This window comes from Jaculus jaculus, chromosome 15, assembly GCF_020740685.1.
Source record: "Jaculus jaculus isolate mJacJac1 chromosome 15, mJacJac1.mat.Y.cur, whole genome shotgun sequence".
NCBI classification, from domain to species: domain Eukaryota; kingdom Metazoa; phylum Chordata; class Mammalia; order Rodentia; family Dipodidae; genus Jaculus; species Jaculus jaculus.
The window spans coordinates 57232652-57254720 of NC_059116.1; the positions used below are offsets into that span (position 1 = coordinate 57232652).

Genomic DNA, 22069 nt, shown 5'->3' on the forward strand with positions numbered 1-22069 from the left:
CAAGGGTGCTGGGAATGTAGCTCAACAGAGTGCTAGCCCTAGGTGGGAGTTGAAAGCCAAATATTGATCATGACATAAAAAATGAATGTTTTCTTAAGAAGTAAGAAGGGGCTTTAGTGACTTGTTCATAAACATACAGCTGGTAAATGACAGAGCTGTACTATGACTCAGGTCTTGTAACAATCCACTAGTACTCTGGCATGTGGCAACCTTGTGCATCTAGCTTTGTATGGGTGCTGGGGATATCGAACCCAGGCCATCAGGCTTTGAAGCAAGTGACTAACTGCTGAGTTCTCTCTCCAGTCCCCAATAACACTATTTGTAAACTAATCCAGGAATTATAATAAGAAAAAGGTATTACATGATGTACAATTAGGGTATTGGACTAATGTTCAAAATGAAAAAGATTTTGTTCCTTAAAAGATAATCCCCAAATATTCAAAGACAGCAACACTACTGTTTGTCATCAAAATTGCTCTCATACAGGAATAAAAACCCTTTGAACAAGTTTTGTTCCTTCTATTCTCCTTTCTCACCCAGTTTTGTGTTTCAGGTGGCATTTAAATTTGAGAACACAGAGAAAACAAACTAGAAGATATAGAAGTTGAGAAAAAAATGGAATCAAAAGAATACAGCCAAAAAAAGGAATATGGCCACCAGCCAGTATTGGTCTATAAATTGACACACACCCTTCTCCCACTTAGAAGTAATACAATTCCATTACCTTACACTGATAAGAAAATTATATATTAATAGTACTCAAATGCTAGCGTATAATCACTATGATAATTTCACCAAGTGTGTTCTATTCACTGCTTCTGTCTCAGAGGGGCTAAACTACTTGAATCTACTACAAAAGCTCTGTTTGTAAAATAGCAACTAAGAACTGAGTGAAGGTAATGCAGCCAAAACTAGAACTCAAAGTTGAAGGTCTTGACTTTGCAGCTTTAAGACATTTTAAAAGACTACTTTATGAGTAAAGATAATCATCCCAATCAATGCATTAACCATACTCATACTAAATATACAAATGATAAAATAGTTCAAACTCATTAGAAACATTAAGGGCTTCTTAGCTTATATCTAATAATGAGTTTAATATTTAAATTAATTTAGAATCATTTTTGACTGTCTAGACATGCTTATTCATAGAACACTTTTATAGCCTCACAAATGTGCACTGTACTGACATGAGATAACAGTTTCCACACGTCGGAGTGGCTCCATTGGGAACATTGCAGTGTAAATACACATACCTTGGTGAAAGGCTTCCTCGGGGTGAGCTTCCTCTACCAACAGTGCTGCGACCACTGTCTCCAGGCTCCTGATCTGTGGTGTAAACATTTCAGAGCAGATGAAGTAACTGGAAGGTTTTAAGCTGTAGCTCTGATTTTTCCTAGTTACCATGAAAGTACACCTGCATGTTGCTAATTTGAAGCTGCTGAACTGTGACAGGTAATGTGATGTCCTCACACGTTTTTTGGGGTGTAGACGGCTATGGATTGTGTTGTTTTTCATTCCTTTCTATTTTACAGCACAGAAGCGTGGTTTAAACTTGCACTACCCTCCCCTTAGCCACTTTTAGTTTTTATGGTGAAAGTAATGAATTACAGCTGTGGACAGCTAATCTGTATGCTTATCACAGCAAATCTTTATGCTCTGTATTTTTTTTAACACTTTGCAACCTAACCCAAGTCACAAAATCAGTGATGAATATCCTTACACAAGGCTAAAACTGTTTTGAATTCTTACACCAAGAATAAAATTATACAAATTTCCAAACTAACAAAAACAAGCAACAATCCAAACCTTGTATTTTTTTTAACTTTTATTTTATTAGAGAGAGAGAGAGAGAGAGAGAGAGAGAGAGAAAGGGAACGAGCACACTAGGGCCTCCAGCCAGCAAATGAACTCCAGACACATGTGCCACCTTGTGCATCTGACTTACATGAGTCCTAGGGAATCAAACCTGGGTCTTCTGGCTTTGCAGGCAAGGGCCTGGACCGCTAAGCCATCTCTCCAACCCCGTATTTAAGTTTTCAATCTCTTTTTAAAAAAAATTTTTTTTTAAAGGAGGGGACTGGAGAGAAAGGGGCCTGGAGAGATGGTTTAGTGGTTAAGGGGTTTGCCTATAAAGCCTAAGGACCCAGGTTTGATTCCCCAGGACCCACGTAAGCCAGATGCAGTGACTCGTATTTTTTCTGAAGTTAGTCCTTTATTAAATATCACCCTATATATCTGGCCATTTTCAAAATTGTCTTTCCTTATTCTGGGCCAGTAACCTCTGACCCTTGAAGAGTAAAGACATGAGTGATCCATTCTTGGTGAACTATAAACCAACCCCCTGCCCCCAAACAGGCATGACTACTTGGATATGTCAACAAATCCTTAAGGATAGGATGAAACAAGCAAATCCAGTGGTTAATTAGGATAGCACAAGGGGCAAATGCTACACAATGTCAGCTGGTAAAAATTCCCAGGATTACTAAAACCTGTAGAAATTCTCTAAGGGGATTTTTTAACCAAATTTGTATAATGCAATTTCTTGAATTATGCAAATACCCAAATGTTAGGCTATTCACAGAAAAGCCCTGTGTGTTACTTTCATTGCACAGAACTGAGGACTAAACACATCAATCACAAAAGTCACAGGAGATGTGGCTACATTCTTCTGCCCTCAAAATGTCTCTGCTTAAACACTTATATTTCACATGGTAAAACAACAAAAATCACTATTTTGCACCACTGCATATGATTTACTTTAACTGGGATTCTTTAGGTTTTTAAAACAAAGGGACACATTCCCTATTAACCACACCTACTTTATGTATTTGTTTATTTTAAGAAAACATATCAACAGGGGGAAATTTGCTGAAAACTTACCTGTCTGATTGTTTTCAGACTGAGCTATGAGAGCTGCCATTGATGGATTTGGATTTAATCTGTTGCCATATATAAGAGATGGTGCCTGGCTAAGAGAAGATCCAGACAGGGCATTTGCCTGAATGAAGAGAAGTACAATAGTAAATACTGAAAAATATTTAATGCTGTTCCTCTTATAAACTTTAGTAACTATTCTATAGTAACTCAGATTATGAGGAGAAACTCCTGACTTTCTGAGAAGCAAATTTTTTTTTTCCCCAAGGCAGAGTCTCACTCTAGTACAGGCTGACCTAGAACTCACCCTGTAGTTCCAGGCTGGCCTTCAGCTCACAGCACTCCTCCAACATCTGACCCCCCCCCCCCGAGTGTTGGGATTAATTAAAGATGTGTACTCCCAGTTTAATTTTTGTATTAACATTTCAACATGTCAATTTTTGAAGTTATATAACAATTACTGTTTGTTTGTTTGTTTTTGAGACAGGTTCTCGCTCTAAGCCCAGGCTGACCTGGAATTCACTCTGTTGGTTTCAGGGTAGCTTTGAACTCAGCGATCCTACCTCGGCCTCCCAAGCGCTGGGATTAAAGGTGTGCGCCACCACACCCAGCTAACAACAATTTTTATAGGGGTTCACAAAGTATCTAGTCAACACTAAACCTAGTAGTACAATGACCATGAAGATTTAGGGCTTTAAACCATTTAAAAATAACAGTGGGTAAACAGCAGATACCTAACAAATATTCTAGTCTCTTACATCATAGGCTAGCTAAAGTGGTCAAAAGGTTCAACTTCTACTCCTTTTTAGTATATTAACTGTTCAGAGTTATATTTTCTCTCATTTAACTCTGTCATTAGTAAAACCTATATAATGTTTTGTTTCTTCCTGTTTTGAAAGACTGGGAAGCTTGCTGCCTGTGCTGTTGTGTTTTGTTTTTATTTTAAAAGAAAGCAAACAGAAGCCGGGCGTGGTGGCACAAGCCTTTAATCCCAGCATTTGGGGGAGGCAGAGGTAGGAGGATCGAGAGTTTGAGGCCACCCTGAGACTATATCGTGAATTCCAGGTCAGCCTGGGCTAGTGTAAGACCCTACCTCGGGAAGAAAAAAAAAAAAATCTTAAAAGAAAGCAAATAGGCATCACAAATATGTTTTCTATATAATGCAGGGCACAAGGAATCATAGTTTTGCCCTAACCCCACATAAGGCACTGTCTTTTTGGCAGGAAGCCAATTCTTCTAACTGAAGAGCTCCTCCAAAGTTTGTAATTCATTCATGTTGCTAACCACAATCCTGAAGGCCTCTACCGGGACCTGTGCCAAACAAGGAAAAATGAACCCTTAAACAGATGAGGCTAAGGAGGCTGGCCAAGGGGTTGTGTAATCCAATGTAATAAAAATGACTTCTTTCATGTGGATACTCTCCCTCTTTCCAAGAATGGCCTTAAAATGTAGTATGGAAGTAAATCTCTTGTACCGAAGATAATGTTGCTCAAAGAAGGATACCACTAGCCTGAGAAATTTTTCAGATTTAACAAAATGACAAAATTTGAAGTAAACTTAATTATTCCTCTTTTCCATGAATGAAATCAAAGCATAGTTGTTTCAGAACAACTTGGAAATAACTTCAAAAAATGGAAGCACTTCTAACATAAAGGAGCTAGATAACAGAGCAGAAGATATGGGGCATTTTGACATGCATTAACATGTAAGACACTGATGGTATAGCTGTTGTAAAAAGCAAAATATTATACAATAACCTATTTCTGGATAGACTCATATCCCCATATCATATGTTAGCCATTGGGTAACTTACTAAGCATAAAAAAAATATTTCTAGCTGTGTGGGGGGTGGGCACACGCCTTTAATCCCAGTACTGGAGAGTCAGAGGTAGGAGGATCTCAGTGAGTTCGAGGCCACCCTGAGACTACATAGTGAATTCCAGGTCAGCCTGAGCTACAATGAGCCCCTACCTCGAAAAACCAAAAAAAAAAAAAAAGTATTTCTACAATTTATACAAGTATTTTACCATGAGTATTGATTGTATATAATTATGGAAGCTGTCAATACAGCAAGACAAAGAAAAAAATAATAGTAAGAGAAAGACTAATAAGGGGAAGGAGATGTTATGGAGGGTGGATTTGTGACGTGGAAAGTGGGGGAAGCGAGAGAATTATCAAGGCTTGTTATCTATAATTATAGAAGTTGTAAATAAAAAAAAATTACGGGCTGGGCGTGGTGGCGCACGCCTTTAATCCCAGCACTTGGGAGGCAGAGGTAGGAGGATCGCCATGAGTTCAAGGCCACCCTGATACTACAGAGTTAATTCCAGGTCAGCCTGGACCAGAGTGAGACCCTACCTCGAAAAACCAAAAAAAAAAAAAAAAAAAAATTACGGGACTGGGAGATGGCTTAGCCGTTAAGGCATTTGCCAGTAAAGCCGAAGGACCCAGGTTCAACTCCCTAGGAACCACATAAATCAGATGCACAGGGGGGCGCATGCATCTGGAACTCCTTTGCAGTGGCTGGAGGCCCTATGTACCCATTCTCTACCTACTTCTGTCTCTCTCTTTTTCTCTCTCAAAAAAAACGTGATGGGACTAGAGAAATGGCTCAGTGTGCTTACTTGCAAAGCCTGATGGCTACCCTGAGACTATATACTGAATTCCATGTCAGCCAGGGATAGAGCAAGACCCTACCTCAAAAGAACAAGAAAAGGAAAAGAAAAAAGACAAATAAAGAGCTGGAGAGAGAAATAGTTCAGTAGTTAAAGGCTTGTTTGCAAACCTAATAGTCTGGGCTTAATTCCCCAGTACTCACATAAAGCCAGATGCAGTGGTGCACGCATCTGAAACACGTTTGTAGTGGCAAGAGGGCCTGGCACACCGTTTCTTTTTCCCTCTCTCTGCTTGCAAGAAATAAATAAAATATTTAAAAAAATAAAATCAAGGTACTTTAATGGACAGAAAGGTTTTCTAACACAAGTATATATTTATTTGTTCGTGTGTTTGAGAGAGAGTAATGCATGCACCACTTTATAGCTTTATGTGGGTGCTAGGGAATAAAAACCAGGCCAGCTGGCTTTGCAAGCAAACACCTTTAACTGGTAAGCAATGTCTACAGCCCACTCTACATTAATTTCATTTTTAAATCTTCCCACATTTTATGTAACATCATAGTCTCTACATTTATGATTTAAAAAAAAGAACCTTAGTACTGAGTTATTATTTAAAGAGAGCAACAGGAAGCAGGAGGATAATGAGTTCACTCTGGGCTCTGAGTCTACTCTGGGCTACAAAGTGAGACCTTGTCACCCACCCCTCAATAGTCTTTGTTGCCACTAATAAAAAAAAAACAAAAAACATGGGGAGGTAATATGATGGAGAATGTAATTTCAAAGGGGAAAGTGTGGGGGTGGGGAGGGAGGGAATTACTATGGGATATTTTTTTATAATCATGGAAAATGTTAATAAAAATTTAAAAATTAAAAAAAAAAACAGTAGGATGGGGGAGGATAGAACAATTCCATGTTAACCAATGGAAGCAGCAGCCAAAGGTACTGAAAGCTTTTTTATGTTTTAGTTTTTATTTTTTGTTTTTTTATTTTTTGGGTTTTGTTTTTTTTTTTTGAGGTAGGGGCCTCATTCTAGCACAGGCTGTCCTGGACTTTGCAGGCTATACTGGAATTCACTATGTGGTTTCAAACTAACCTTGAGCTCACGGTGATCCTCCTACCTCTGCCTCCCAAATGCTGGAATGAAAGGTATGTCCCACCATGTCCGGCTCAAGATAACTTTTATATAAAAGCTTTCAGTGACCAGGCATGGTGGTGCACGCCTTTCATCCCAGCACTCAGGAGGCAGAGGTAGGAGGATCACCTTGAGTTCAAGGCCACCCTAAGACTACCTAGTGAATTCCAGGACTGCCTGAACTAGACGGGGGGGGGGGGGGGGGGGGGGGGAGGATTAAGAGGGGGAGGGGATATGATGGAGAGTGGAGAGGGGAAAGTGGGGGACTGTTTACAATTATGGAAGTTGTCGATAAGGGGGGGGGTGTTTAACTTGAACGCATGCCTATAATCCTAACCTGAGTCCTGTGGTGCATGGTACTTGCCTGTAACCCTAACATGGGCTTAACCTGGGCACTGTGGTACATGGTCCAAGCATAACACTTGGGAGATATAGGTCAGGAGCACCAGGAGTTCAAGTTCATCCTTGGCTCCAAGGCAAGTTCAAAGTCCATCCTCAAAAACCCTAGGACTAAAAAAAGAGCTGCCTGTGAATATTTCACCTTAGGAAAGTCCTACAGTAGTAATTCATCGCATAGAGGTGGATTTAAAGCTTCATACTTCAACCTCAGGGAACAGGTTATAGCAAGCACAGGCTTGTTTGTTGTTAATTAATTTATTTATTTGAGATTGACAGACACAGAGAGAGGGAAAGAGGCAGGCAAGCAGGTAGGCAGGGAGGGAGGCAGGGAGGGAGGGAGGGAGGGAGGGAGAGGAGATAGACAGAGACAGAACGGGCACACCAGGGCTCCAGATAAATGAGCCACCTTGTACATCTGGCTTACATGGGTCCTGGGGAATGGAGTCTCGAGCCAAAGTCCTTAGGCTTCACAGGTAAGCGTTTAACCACTAAACCATCTCTCCAGCCCCCAGTTTTAAAATATGCAATTAACCTGTCGATAAATATTCTAGTCGAATGATTCAAACAAGCTCTAAAAACACAGGAGCTACTTCTTCAAGCTTCCAGCACTGACACATAATTTTAAAATGTATATTTGTAAAATCTTGGTGAGACTAAGATATTTTTTTAAATTAGCAATTCACATATTTTTTTCTTTGTATTTGCAGAGCTGAGGCTAGAACCCAGAATTTTGTATATGCTAGGCAAGTATTCTATCACTGAACTCTGTCCTTAGACTCCAACTTCACACAAACTTTCATTTATTTTCCACAAGCAAAGCTATCTCACACATTGGGTATATTAGTAAAATTCTTTGTCCTCAACTGTCATCTGTCAAATGGCAAGGATTATACCACCTAACTTGTTAATTAAGAAGAATTTAGTTAGAAAGGCTGGAGAGGTGGCGTAGTGGTTAAGGCACTTGCCTGTAAAGACCAACGACCCAAGTTTGATTCCCCGAGTAAGCCAGATGCACAAGGTGGTGCATGTGTCTGGAGTTTGTTTTCAGTGGCTAGAGGCCCTGGTCCAACCATTCTGCCTTTCTCCCTTATCTTCACCCCTCTCAAATTAAAAAAAAAAAAGAAAAGAACACTTAAAAAAAAAAAAAAAGGAATTGGGCTGGAGAGATGGCTTACCAGTTAAGGTACTTGCTTGTGAAGCCTAAGGACCAAGGTTTGAATCTCCAGGTCCCACATAAGCCAGATGTACAAGATGGCACACATGCATCTGATACTCCATTTGCAGTGGCTAGAGGTCCTGGCATGCCCATTCTCCCTCCGCCTTCCCTCTCTAATAAATAAAAATAAATTTAAAAAATGTTTTTAAAAAAAGAAAGATTAATGATAGTAAAAACCTATATGTTAGAAAAACATTTTAGGTTGGAGAGATGGCTTAGCAGTTAAGGCCCTTGCCTGCAAAGGGTCTCATTCTAGCCCAGGCTGACCTGGAATCCATTCTGTACCCTCAGGATGGCCTCCAATTCAAGGTGATCATCCTAACGTGGCTTCCCAAGTGCTGGGATTAAAGGTGTATGCCACCTATGCTCACCTGGCAATTTCTATTTCTCCATCAATTTGGAAAATATAAACTAACAATTATATCTTGATAACAACTACAGCATACTTCACATATTAAAACCTATCTCCAAAGAAACATGAGATGGCATGTTTCGTTACATATTTTATCTATGTAACTTTTTTTGGAATATTTATTTGAGAGAGAAAGAGCCAGAAAGAAGAGAGAGAGAATGGGCACACCAGGGCCTCTAGCCACTGCAAAGGAATTCCAGATGCAAGTGCCACCTTGTGCATCTGGTTTAAGAGGGTGCTGTGGAATCAAACTGGTATCCTTAGGCTCCATAGGCAAGTGCCTTAACCTCTGAGACATCTCTCCAGCCCCTTATGTATGTATTCTACTTTGTGCATCTGGCTTACGTAGGTCCTGGGGAATCAAACCTAGGTCCTTTGGCTTTGCAGGCAAGTGTCATAACCACTAAGCCATCTCTCCAGCTTATGTATGTATTCTATTATGATACGCTACTTCCTAGAGAGAGTGGTTCCCACCTGTAATCACAGTAGTAGCAAAGCAGAGGCAGAAACAGTGCAGCAAGTTCCAGGCCAGCTTAGTCTATATATAGAAGTGAATTCAAGGCCATCTATGGCTACATACCAAGACTGTTTTAAAATAAAACAAAATAACTGGGTATGGTGGCACATGCCTAAAATCCCAGTACTCAGGAGGCAGAGGCAGAAGGACCACCTTGAGTTGGAGACCACCCTGAGACTACATAGTGAATTTCAGGTCAGTCTGGGCTAGATTAAGACCCTACCTTAAAAAACTGAAACAAAACAAAAAACAAAACACCACTGGGAGCTGGTAAGATGGCTGGGCAATTGAAGGCACTGCTGGTAAAGGATGCCAGCTGGCCTCGTTCAATTCCCCAGCAAAATAAAGCAAAAACACCTGATATTCATTTGAAGCGGCAAGAGCCCTGGTCTGTGTTCTGACCTCCACACATGCTCCATGGCATGTGTGTGCCTATACTCACATAAATACACGGCAACACAGTATACATGCATACGCACAAATATACAGCAAGACTGAAAATACAATTTAAAGATTTAAGTGCTTTTAAATACAATTTGTATGTTTTTGTCCCATATCCCCCAATCACACCCCCAACCCCAAGGTGGGTCTCACTCTAGCCCAGTATGACCTGGACCTCACTCTGTAGTCCCAGGTTGGCCTCAAACTCACAATGATCCTACCTCTGCCTCCTGAGTGCTACGATTAGAGATGTGTGCCATCATACTCGGTTAATTTGTTTGTTTGTTAGTTTTTCAATTTATGAACACATTTGATTAAAAAAAAGTTTCTACCCAGCACTGGGAGGCAGAGGTAGGAGGATCGCTGTGAGTTTGAGGCTACCCTGAGACTCCATAGTGAATTCCAGGTCAGCCTGGGCTAGAGTGAAGCCCTACCTTGAAAAATCAAAAAAAAAAAAGTTTCTGGAAAAAAATTCTAATGAATATTCAGTAGTGATTAAATCAAGTTTTATCTGTTCCTCACTTTGATTCAAACTTTATACTATGAAGCAGACGCTGATAACAAACTTCAGTTACCACCAGTAACTGACCACACATGCTTTAATACTGAGCATGTGATAATACTGTGAACAACTTTCTGGTCCCATGAGTAGGCTTACTGTAGAAGCTGTCAGGTTCAATTGCATCATTCCACATTATTAAATGCCCCAAATTGCTCCCTAATTGTTAAGAATTTAACATATTCAAAACCATTGTTTAGGCTAATGCTCAAATGCTCCACAATTGAGTTTCCTGAAAATAGTAGCAGGATTAAAGTGTAGTTAAACCATCACTGAACATTCATGATAGGACAGCAAGACTGGACAGAATAATCAGCCAATTCTAAATAGATTTCTTAATTGGTCAATATTTAATTAATGTTATCTCTCTTCTTTTTTCAAAATTTTTTCTCAATTTTTATTAACATTTTCCATGATTATAAAAAGTATCCCATGGTAATACCCTCCTCCCCCTTATCTCTATTCTTTTTGAGGGGCATAAAACTTGAAAGGAAAAACGTAAAATTAATGACACTGCTAAAGAAACTAATTTATACCATCTGCTTAAGATCCAACAAGAACACATCATTAACAATCACTTGGACTACTACTATTACTACCTTCTAATAATGCTAAAGAACCATAATTATAGAACTATATTGCTGATATATACTAGATAGCATACTAGATATCCTAGTATGTACTGAATTTGAGTTTTCCATCAATTATTTGTTTAAAAAGCCACAATTACTTTAAAAACAAGTATAATTTATAATAGTTACAAATATAAAATTAAGTTATTGTTGTATAGTGTATTTTCCTCTGGGCATCACAGGAGGCCATCCAAAGTTTGGCAACTTTGGAGCAGAACTCCACTGAGAGAGAGATACAAGGTCTACAGTAAAGGTAATGGAGCTACTGACAATACCCCAGTAGATGGAGGAGGGGAGAGAAAGCCACAAGACTCCACCTAAAATTCCCAGCAATTGTTCTCTTTTGTCCTGCCTTCCCCCCAGCTGCAAGAAATCTTGACAAAAGCTAGAATATATAGGGGTGGAAGGTTAACTAGAAGTGGAACTCCATGAGGTTACCATCCAGGACGAGGTGGGACTTTGCAGCAATGCAATGCCTCCAAGGTACCCATGCTCCAATACTCACTGGTACACTAAAACTGTAGTCTGAAGTCTATGCCCTATCTGTGGTGAACAGATAATCCTCACATCACTTAGGGAAAGTTTCCTGCAACAGTTATGTAACAGGGTTTTTTTTTTTTCCCCCTAATAACTTTATTTGATACTTAGAAGGTAGTTCTCATCCACACTGACTGTAGATTTTTCAATGTGGCAACAGGAAAGTATAAAGCTTGTTCACTGAATCTTCATCTTCAGGTCATTTCCTGGACAACCGCACATGGATACAATACAGGGCATTCCTTATTTCTTTTCTTTTCTTCTTTTTTTTTTTGGGGGGGGGGGTTTCAAGGCAACGTCTCCACTCTAGTCCAAGCTGACCTGGAATTAACTATGTAGTCTCAGGATGGTCTCAAACTCATGGTGATCCTCCTACCTCTGCCTCCCTCCCTAGTGCTGGGATTAAAGGCATGCGCCACCACATCCACCTTCGCATTCCTTATTTCTTTAGGCCAAATAACTTTGCTGAGCCCAGCATTAATGTGCACATCTGGAGTCCCCATCTCTTTTATGGCAAACTTCCACATCTCTTTGAGGGCACCATCTGCTTGAAGCCCATTTCATGGATGCAATTGTGAATGTTTACGGTGCATTCTTGGATCACTGTCTTCTTGATGGCAGAATGGCCCTTCCTTTTCCCACCACCCTTCTTTGTGGAAGCCATTCTGCTGGTCCCAAGCTGGAAATTTTTTATTTTATTTTTTTGATTTTTGCTTTTTTGAGGTAGGATCTCTCACCCAAGGTGTTCTGGAAAGCGCTCTGTAATCCAAGGCTGACCTCATTCACAGTGACCCTTCCTGCCTGTGCTTCCCTAGTGCTGAAATTAAAGGCATGCTAAATCAAACTTTTCTTAAAAAAATTATATATATAAAAAATATATATAAATATATATATATTTACTTATTTGAGGGGGGGAGGGAGAGAGTGGGCACGCCAGGGCCTCCAGCCACTGCAAATGAACTCCAGATGCATGTGCCCCCTTGTGCATCTGCCTTACGTGGGTCCTGGAGAATCAAACCGGGATCCTTTAGCTTTGCAGGCAAATACCTTAACTGCTAAGCCATCCCTCCAGCCCTCAAACTTTTCTTTTTTGTTGTTTTCAGTTTTGTTTTGTTTTTGAGGTAAGGCCTTACTTTAGCTCTGAAAAACTGAATTTGCATTAGTCTTCCCCTCCCTGATCACTTCCACAAGCACTAATTCCTAAGATGGCAAATAAGCCAAACACAAGATCTATTTATTTCACTTACAGTGAAAGAGTGAGAACAACCCCTAGACTTTTTCTAGCACAAAGTCGGTCTCTAAAACTCACTAATTTCATTAATTTTCAGGAGAAAGAGTCAACAAAACATTACTCAAGTTTCATACTTTTACTCTGCAGTCACATTCTTAGGTATCTGCCTGCAAAAAATATGATAGTATTCTTTATGTTTCTTGGTTTTGTCTTGTTTGGGCATACTAGGGAGCAAGCCCTTGGTCTTGTACATTCTAGGCAAATGGGTATTCACAGTAATTATAACAAAACTTCTAGAATGGCATTTTAAAAATTAGTAATTTCAATCTATCTTCTTACATTGCTTTATTTATTTATTTATTTATTTATTTATTTATTTATTTATTTAATGGGGGGGTAGGGAGGGAGAGGGGAAGGGAAGGGATGAGAGGGAGGGGAAGAGAGAGAGAAAATAGGCATGCGAGGGCTTCCAGGCACTCTAAGTGAACGGCAGACCCATGTGCCATCATGTGGCTCATGTGATCACTGGAGAATCAAACCTGGGTACTTTGGCTTTGCAGGCAAGCACCTTAACTGCTAAGCCATCTCTTCAGCCCTGCTCTTTTCATTTTAATCAATTGTCTAAAAAACACAGGTAAATAAAATGTTTAAAAGGTTAAAACAGGTGCTTCAGGACCTTGTTACTATTTACTCCTAACTCTGGCTTGTGACCCTCACAGAATTCTACCAGCCTGGCCACAGAGATTGCTCAGCCTAAGCCAATGCAGCCAAAGGTAGCTTATCAGTCCTGTAAAGTGGGAAATAAAAGCACTGGGCAATTTCCAGGTAAGACGGCTGCATAGGAATCACACCAAACCAGCCTAGGGAGGGATTTAAGCAAAACCACAGCACAATACACTTTTCTTCTGAAAAGCCACAGCAGAGAGAGACCAAGATCTATCAGGAAGGAGGAAACCAGGCCAGCAGTGGTGCTGGCAGCCCTAGCAGATCTGCACACCCTCCCACCGCAGATGTAGAAGCAAAGTCCAGACAAGGGGATTTTCCAACCTCATCAAACCTGAAGGAGAGACAGCAGAGATCAGCTAAGGAAAGAAATATAGGCAGAATGAGCTGAGCAGTTCCAGTACAAGTCCAGGCTTCCTGCACGCAACCATCCCCAACCACAAACCAACCTCCAGAGAACACACTCAGCTCCAAGCCGCAGGACATCCAGCACCAGCTCCACAGCACAACACTGAGGGATAAAGGTGGCACTCAGCACTGGTGAAATTGGAAGCCACCCCAAAAGGTAATAAGACTGACTGACAAAAAAGCAGGTACATACGCCTGCAATGGAAGTGCTCATGTCCCTTTCCACATCAGGGCAGGTTATATATTCATGGTTGGCTTTAAGATTTTCAACTAATTTGTATTTGGGGGTTGACTATTGTTGCTTTTGATGCTTTCAGATTCATAGGGACTTTGTCTTTTTCTTCTGTCATTATTGGAGGCAGGGTCTAGTTCAGACCCAGGCTGACCTAGAACCCATTTCAGAACAGAAATGTCAACCTCCCAGCAGACAGGATTAAGAGTGTAGAGCAACACACCCTTAGGGATTTTGGCTTTATCAGGTTATCTGTTTGTTTCAATCTCCACAACTGCATATACTCTGTGCTTGTTTTTATCGAATGTGCATATTGCTCAGTTGAATTTTAGAATTTTGTCAGTAAACTGCTCCACCCAGCCCACTAGGATACTTGAACAGCACACAAACTCAACACCAAGCATTACTCTTGTGGTTGGACTGGAGCACAAAAGCTACACTTGGCAGTCTAAACTCCTACTCTGAAGGCACATAAATTTCCAAGTCTAGAGCACCACAGATAATTAAAAACCCAAGCATCAAATCAACTTAGGATACAAAAATCACTGTATTATAATACAAGAAACACAAAGAATCAAGATAATACAATCCCACCAAAAGTTATAAATCCAAGCTGGGCGTGTTGACACAGGCCTTTAATCCTAGAACCTGGGAGGCAGAGGTAGGAAGATCACTGAGTTCAAGGCCAACCTGAGACTACACAGTAAATTCCACGTCAGCCTGGGCTGGAGTGAGACTCTACCCCGAAAAACCAAAAATAAATAAATAAATAAAAATCCATATATATGTGTGTATGTATGTATGTGTATATGTGTGTGTGTGTGTGTGTGTATACACACACACACACACACACACATATCAGAAATGACCCCCAATGACATGACCCCCAATGACACTGTTTTAGATGAAATGCCTGACAAAGATTTCAAAAAAAAAGATCTTATCTACAAAAAAAACAAAGAAGAAAAACAAAGGAATTAAGGAGGAAAACTAACTCCTGAAGGAATTCCAAGACAACAAGGAAACCAGCTTAAGGAAATAAGGAGGTCATTACAAGACATGAGTAAGGAAATAGAAATAGCAGGGCATGCTGGAGCATGCCTTTAATTTCAGCACGGGAGGGGAGGGGGAGGCAGAGGTAGGAGAATCACCTTGAGACTACCTAGTGAATTCCAGGTCACCCTGGGCCAGAGTGAAACCCTACCTTGAAAAACCAAAAAAGGAAATAGCAATACTGAAGAAAAACCAGGCTAAAATCCTAACTCTGAAGAACACAGACAGACCAAAAAAAAAAAAAAAAAACTTTGTGGCCAGGCCTGGTGGTGCACACTTTTAATCCCAGCACTCGGGAGGCAGAGGTGGGAGGATCACCATGAGTTTGAGGCCACCCTGAGACTACATAGTGAGTTCCAGGTAGGCCTGGGCTACAGTGAGACCCTACCTCGAAGAAAAAAAAAAAAAACCTTTGTGGAAAGTCTCACGAATAGGATGAATAAAGGAGAGAACAGAATATCTAAACGAGAAGACCAGGTGGCAGATCTAATACAGTCCAACAAAGAGAAAGACAAGCTAATTTAGGAAGGTATGAATGGGAATTTCAAGAAATCCGGGACAAACATAAGAATTCAGGGGGCTGAAGAGATGGCTTAGCGGTTAAAGTGCTTGCCTGCAAAGCCAAAGGACCCAGGTTCAACTCCCAGGACACATGTAAGCCAGATGCACAAGGAAGGGTAGGATTCCTTACAACATACTTCCCCCAGACACAAAATGGCCTGGATATCCAAGACCTCACAGTGCCTGACACTACCTACACAAAACCATCATAATAGGAGGAAAAGATCATGACATCAAAATAAAAGACTGATTGAGAGGTGGAGGGGATATGATGGAGAACGGAGTTTCAAAGGGGAAAGTTGGAGGAGGGAGGTTATTAACATGGGATATTTTTTTATAATCATAGATGTTGTTAATTAAAAAAAGAAAGAAAGAAAGAAAGAAATTAGACTGGGCATGGTGGCACACACCTTTAATCCCAGCACTCGGGAGGCAGATGTAGGAGGATCACCATGAGTTGGAGGCCATCCTGAGACTACAAAGTAAATTCCAGGTCAGCCCAGGCCAAAGTGAAACCCTATCTTGAAAAACCAAAAAGAAAAGAAAAAAGAAAAAGAAGAAATTAGAGGACTGGAGAGATGGCTTAGCAGTTAAGGTGCATGCGAAGCCTAAAAACCCAGATTTGATAATCCGCCACTACTTCCCAAATGCTGGGATTATATGGTTATGTCATAATATCTAGCTCAATTCTTTTTTTTTCTCAGGGTGGTCTCAAACTCATGGTGATCCTCCTACCTCTATATCCCCAGTGCTGGGATTAAGGGCATGTGCCACCATGCCCAGCTCAATCCTAGATTAAAGAAAGGATAATACAATCACTCAGGAGGCAGAGGTAAAAGGATCTCTGGGAGTTTGAGATCAGCATAAGTCTACAGAGTGAGTTCCAGGTCAGCCTGGGCTAGAGTTAAGACTCTACTTTGGGGGTAAAAAAAAAGTTTTCTAACATGTACATGTAACTGCAGACATTTCATTAACTACATAATGATGACTCCAAATAAAAACAACTTTATAGCATCAAAATAACTCACCTGAGTTGTAGCTGTAGCAGGGGTTCCAGAGGAAGCAGCAGAGGGGGAGAGAGCTCCCACTTGCTGCAAGTGCCCAGCAGACTGCTGAGGTAAATGAGAGCTGGAAACAGGAGTACTAGATCCAGAGCCAGACACTGCATTTGGAAAGGACGCTGCTACATCACTGCTGTTATAAATACCTGAAACCAAAGAAATTTTATTTAAATATTTTATAACTTACCACCCAAATTTGTCACATATATATACAATTAATAAGAGGGCTGGAGAGATGGCTTAGCAGTTAAGGCGCTTTCCTGCAACGCCATAGGACCAAGGTTCGATTCCACAGGACCCATGTAAGCCAGATGCACAAGGGGGCACACACATGTGAAGTACGTCTGCAGTGGCTGAAGGCCCTTGGGCGCTCATTCTCTCTCTTTCTACCTGCTTGTTCTCTGTCTCTGTCTCTCTCGCTCTCAAATAAACAAAAATAAAACAAAATAAGTAAGATTTTTACTTAATACCTCTTTCATAATAAATTTTATTCTTGATTTTAAAAATGTACTAGATGGGGCTGGAGAGATGGCTCAGCGATTAAGGCATTTGCTACAAAGCCTAACAACATGGATTTGATTCCCCAATACCCATGTGAAGATATTGCAAAGGTGTGCATGAATCTGGAGTTTGTTTGCAGTGGCCTAAAGCCCCGGTAGACCAATTCTATCTGTCTCTCTTCTATCTCCCTCTGCTTGAAAATAAATAAAAATATTTTTTAAAATATACTAGTGGTTAAAGGCACTTGCTTCAGGTCCAATTCCTGTGCCACCTATAGCTGAATCTAAAAACAAGTGCAAGTATCTGGTGAGACCCTACCTCAAACAACAAAACAAGGGCCAGAGAGATGGCTTAGCGGTTAAGTGTTTGCCTGTGAAGCCTAAGGACCCTGGTTCAAGTCTCAATTCCCCAGGACCTACGTTAGCCAGATGCATAAGGGGGTGCACAAGTCTGGAGCTCATGTGCAGTGGCTGGAGGACCTGGCGCGCCCATTCTCTCTTTCTATCTGCCTCTTTCTCTCTCTCCCTCAAATAAATAAAAAAAAAAATGAATAAGAAAAATTAAAAAAAAAAAAAAAACACTTGACTTAATTCCACCTTTGTGGGGTTTTTTTTGGTAAGGTCTTGCTCTAGCCCAGGTTGACCTGAAATTCATTATGATTCATGATGGCCTTGAACTAACTCACAGTGATCCTCCTACCTCTGCTTCCTGAGTGCTGAGATTAAAGTTGCATGCCATCACACCCAGCTAACTCAACTTTAATATGGCAAAATACTTTTGTACCTCGAACCTATTTCAGTAAGTTTGTTGTTGCTGCTGTTGTTATTTTGAGGTTAGGTCTCACTCTAGTCCAGGCTGAACTGGATCTTGCACTGTACTTCCAAGCTGGCTCAAACTCACAGTGATCCTCTACCTCTGCCTCCCAAGTTTACTCCCAAGCTTACTTCAGGAAGATTTCTGAATGAACAATTAATAGATGAATATAAAACAAAATCACTTGTTAAGTTTTTTTATGGGGAGAGGGGGCAAGAGGCTGGTCAGAGATAGGGCCTCACTCTAGCCAAGTATAACCTCACTCTGTAGTCCCAGGGTAGCCTCAAACTCACTACCTCTGCAGCCCACTTGCTGAAATTAAAGGTGTATGCCACCATGCCTGGCAGTAAGTCTTTCAAAATACGCATGGTTAACCCCTAGAAATAATGATTGATATGCTCTGAACTGAGATCTCATAAAAAATAAATGAATAAATAAATAAAGTAGAACAGGATGGGACTTGAACTTAGTAAATAAAAAAAGGGGACAAGCCAGGCATGGTGGCACACGCCTTTAATCCCAGCACTCAGGAGGCAGTGATAGGAGGATCGCCATGAGTTTCAGACCATCGAGACTACATAGTGAATTCCAGGTGAGCCTGGGCTAGAGTGAGACCCTGCCTTGAAAAACCAAAAGACAAAGTGGCAATATTCAATTGATACAACAGTGAGAATAAAGAGTAGAGGTAGAGGGCTGGGGAGAAGGCAAAATGGTTAAAGGTGCCTATTTGCAAAGCCTGAGGGCCAAAACAGCTTGAATACCCAATATAGGCACATGAAGTAGCAAATGCTTCTGGAGTTCATTTGCAATAGCAAGAGGCCCGGGCATACCAATTCATTCTCACCCCACCCACCCACTCTCTGCTGGCAAATAAAAAATACATTATTGTTTTATTTTTATTATTTTGGTTTTTCAAGGTAGGTTCTCACACTGGCCCAGGCTGACCTGGAATTCACTATATAGTCTCAGGGTGGCCTTTTTTTGTTTTTTTTGATGTAGGGCTTCACTCCTAGTCCAGGCTCACCTGGAATTCACTCACTATGTTGTCCCAGGGTGGCTTTGAATTCATGGCAAACCTCCTACCTCTGCCTCCCAAGTGCTGGGATTAAGGCATGCACCACCACGCCCAGCTTGAGTCCATGTTTGTTAACTCTTTACTAAAGGTAGGACCCAAACTTAGGGTTCATAAATTCTGAATTCTGAGTACTTCCTGAATTCCCCAAAATCCTGCATCATATGTGGCAACTATGAAGGGACTGTATAAGAAGGAAAAATTATGAAATAATGAGAATTATAATAATTATTTTGTTGTCTTTACTCAGCCAAACTGCAGAAAAAAGAGATTTGCTTAGTTTTCGCAGGAGGAAAAAGAAGAAGTCATTTCATTTTTTAAATTTTTTGTTTTATTTGAGAGAGAGAGAGAAAGAAACACAGAGAGAGAAGCAGGAAGAGAGACAGACAGAGACAGAATGAATGAGAATGGGCCTCTAACCACTGCAAACTAACTCCAGATACATGTGCCACCTTGTGCATCTGGCTTACCTGAGTCCTAGGCAATCAAACCTGGGTCATTTGGCTTTGCAGGCAAGTACCTTAACCACTAAGTCATCACCACAGCCCATTGTAAGAATAAGGTTATATTTCTGTCTCCTCCTTTCTATGATTTAAAGAGCCACTTATATAGTGTTGATTTTAAACCAGGTTAAACTCGTGGCAATCTTACCTCTGCATCCTGAGTGTTAAGATTAAAGGCATGCACCACCACACCCGGCTTTTACAATGGTTTTCAATAAATGTTTTCTGTTAAATTGCTATTCTTAAATACAATCTGAGATCATGCCCTAGCATTTAGAATTAAAAATGTGTGGCTTTTTTCAAGGTAGGGTCTCACTCTAGCCCAGGGTGACCTGGAATTCAAGCTCATGGTGATCGCCTACCTCTGCCTCCAGAGCCCTAGGATCAAAGGTGTGTGCCAATAGAAATGAAGATGTTTTAATCTATTTTGACTTTTGTTTTTGAGCCAGGTGTGACAACACACGGTTTTCATCCCAGCACTCAAGCCTGGAGGCACATATGATGTATTCTCAAAATGAATAAGTAATATGATCTTCATGTGTAAGCTAGCAAATTATTTTTTAAAAATTTATTTCTGAAAGAGAGAGAGACTGAATGGGTACACTGCAAATGAAATCCAGATGCATGTACCACCTTGTGCATGTGGCTTACATGGGTCCTGGGCAATGGAACTTGGGCTCTTTGGCTTTGTTAGGCAAGCACAACTGCTAGGTCATTTCTCCAACCCAATGGCTGTAATTTTTCCTAGATTCCATTTAAAGTACAAAGATTTCCTGGTGGGCTGGAGAGATGACTTAGCAATCAAGGTGCCTGCCTACAAAGCCTAAAGAGCAGGTTTAAGTCCCCAGTACCAACATAAGCCAAATGCACACGGTAGTACATGCGATTGAGTTCATTTACAGTGGCTGGAGGCCCTGGCACACCCATTCTCTCTCTATCCACCTCTTTTCTTTCTCCCTCCCTGTCTCTCTCAAATAAATAAATAAATATTTTAAAATTTTTGTGGTGACATAGTAAGAACATTCTAAGTTTTTCCGCTACACATACACACAAACACACACACACATTTTGCAGACTTTCAATAATAGGTGAACCATTTGATGCTAGATTATACCAATGAGCTTGCTTCTGACAACTGGTAATGAGATAAGTGAATTGGGTATAGTTTCTATTAACAGCCCTATGAGAAAATGGTCAAGTTTAGTAAAAGACAACATGAGACTGTTGAAGGATAATTTAAAAGAAAATTTTCAAGCTGGGCATGGTGTCGCACACCTTTAATCCCAGCTCTCGGGAGGCAGAGGTAGGAGGATCATCACCGAGAGTTCGAGGCCAGCCTGAGACTCCATAGTGAATTCCAGGTCAGCCTGGACCAGAGTGAGACCCTACCTAAAAAAAAAAAAAAAAAAAAGGAAATTTTCAATGATGGATACACAGAATGTTGCTAAGAAAGCTGTTTGGTACTTAGATTGAAAGGTAAATGTAAAAGCGTGAGCATGTAGGCAGGATTGTTAAGAGGAATCTAAAGAACAGAATTCATCTGAAACCAATTCCATTAGAGAGAGCTAAGATGTTTAGGGTAAACTCAAATTTTATCAGTTTAATATAGAACCCAGATAAGTGTATGCTCACTATTAAAATTCAAGTGTTCTCTTAGGTGCCAGCTACATGTGCAGGGTCTCCATTCATGGCAAAAGCTTAGTACTGGGTAGTGTCTGGTGTATATATGCCACACATTTGGCAGGCCCATTCTGTTCCAGATGCTCTGTTTCTATGTGGGGGGCACGGGCTTACTGACAATCAAGCAGCTTCTTTCTAGACAGGCCAAACCAGGTTAGACTTTTACCTTGGTAATTTACACATTCAATTTTTTTAATTTATTTATTTGACAGAGAAAGAGGGAGAGAGAGACTGAGAGAATGGACACTACAGGGCCTCCAGCCACTGCAAATGGAACTCCAGATGTGTGTGCCCCCTTGTGCATCTGGCTAATGTGGGTCCTGGAAAATCGAACCTGGGTTCTTTGGCTTTGCAGACAGATGCATTAACCGCTAAGCCATCCCTTCAGCCCATTACACATTCAATTTTTTCATTCCCTGGATAAGAATGCAAAGATCTCAACAAAGGCAGAAAGATGGCAGACACAGATGAGGCTAGATAGTTCAATACGATTTTGCTTCCCTTGGTCACTGACAGTGGCCAGCATCTGTCAGATGACCAGACACCAGGCATGGTGGCATACGCTTTTAATCCCAGCACTAAGGAAGCAGAGGTAGGAGGATCGCCATGAGTTCAAGGCCACCCTGAGTCTATATAGTGAGTTCCAGGTCAGCCTGGGCTAGAGAGAGATCCTACTGAGAAGAAGGAAGAAGGAAGAAGGAAGAAGAAGGAGAGGGAGGAGGGGGAGAGGGAGGAGGAGGAGAGGGAGGAGGAGGAGTAGAGGGAGGAGAGGGAGGAGGAGGAGAGGGAGAAGGAGGAGAGGGAGGAGGAGGAGAGGGAGGAGGAGAGGGAGGAGGAAGAGAGGGAGGAGGAGAGGGAGGAGGAAGAGAGGGAGGAGGGGGAGGGGGAGGGGGG

At 41.0% G+C, this 22069-nt stretch overlaps 1 protein-coding gene across 13 annotated transcripts in view; it reads right to left on the bottom strand.

The window, feature by feature from the left end:
* Positions 1-22069, bottom strand: part of Mllt10 (MLLT10 histone lysine methyltransferase DOT1L cofactor) — a 270901-nt gene that overhangs the window by 24049 nt on the left and 224783 nt on the right. For all 13 annotated transcript variants that reach the window (XM_045134579.1, XM_045134577.1, XM_045134584.1 and 10 more), the window contains 3 exons: positions 16574-16752; positions 2884-3001; positions 1257-1329 (listed from right to left, as the gene is read on the bottom strand). In XM_045134579.1, the coding sequence (XP_044990514.1) occupies positions 1257-1329; positions 2884-3001; positions 16574-16752 (370 nt within the window). The remainder of the gene's footprint in view (positions 1-1256; positions 1330-2883; positions 3002-16573; positions 16753-22069) is intronic.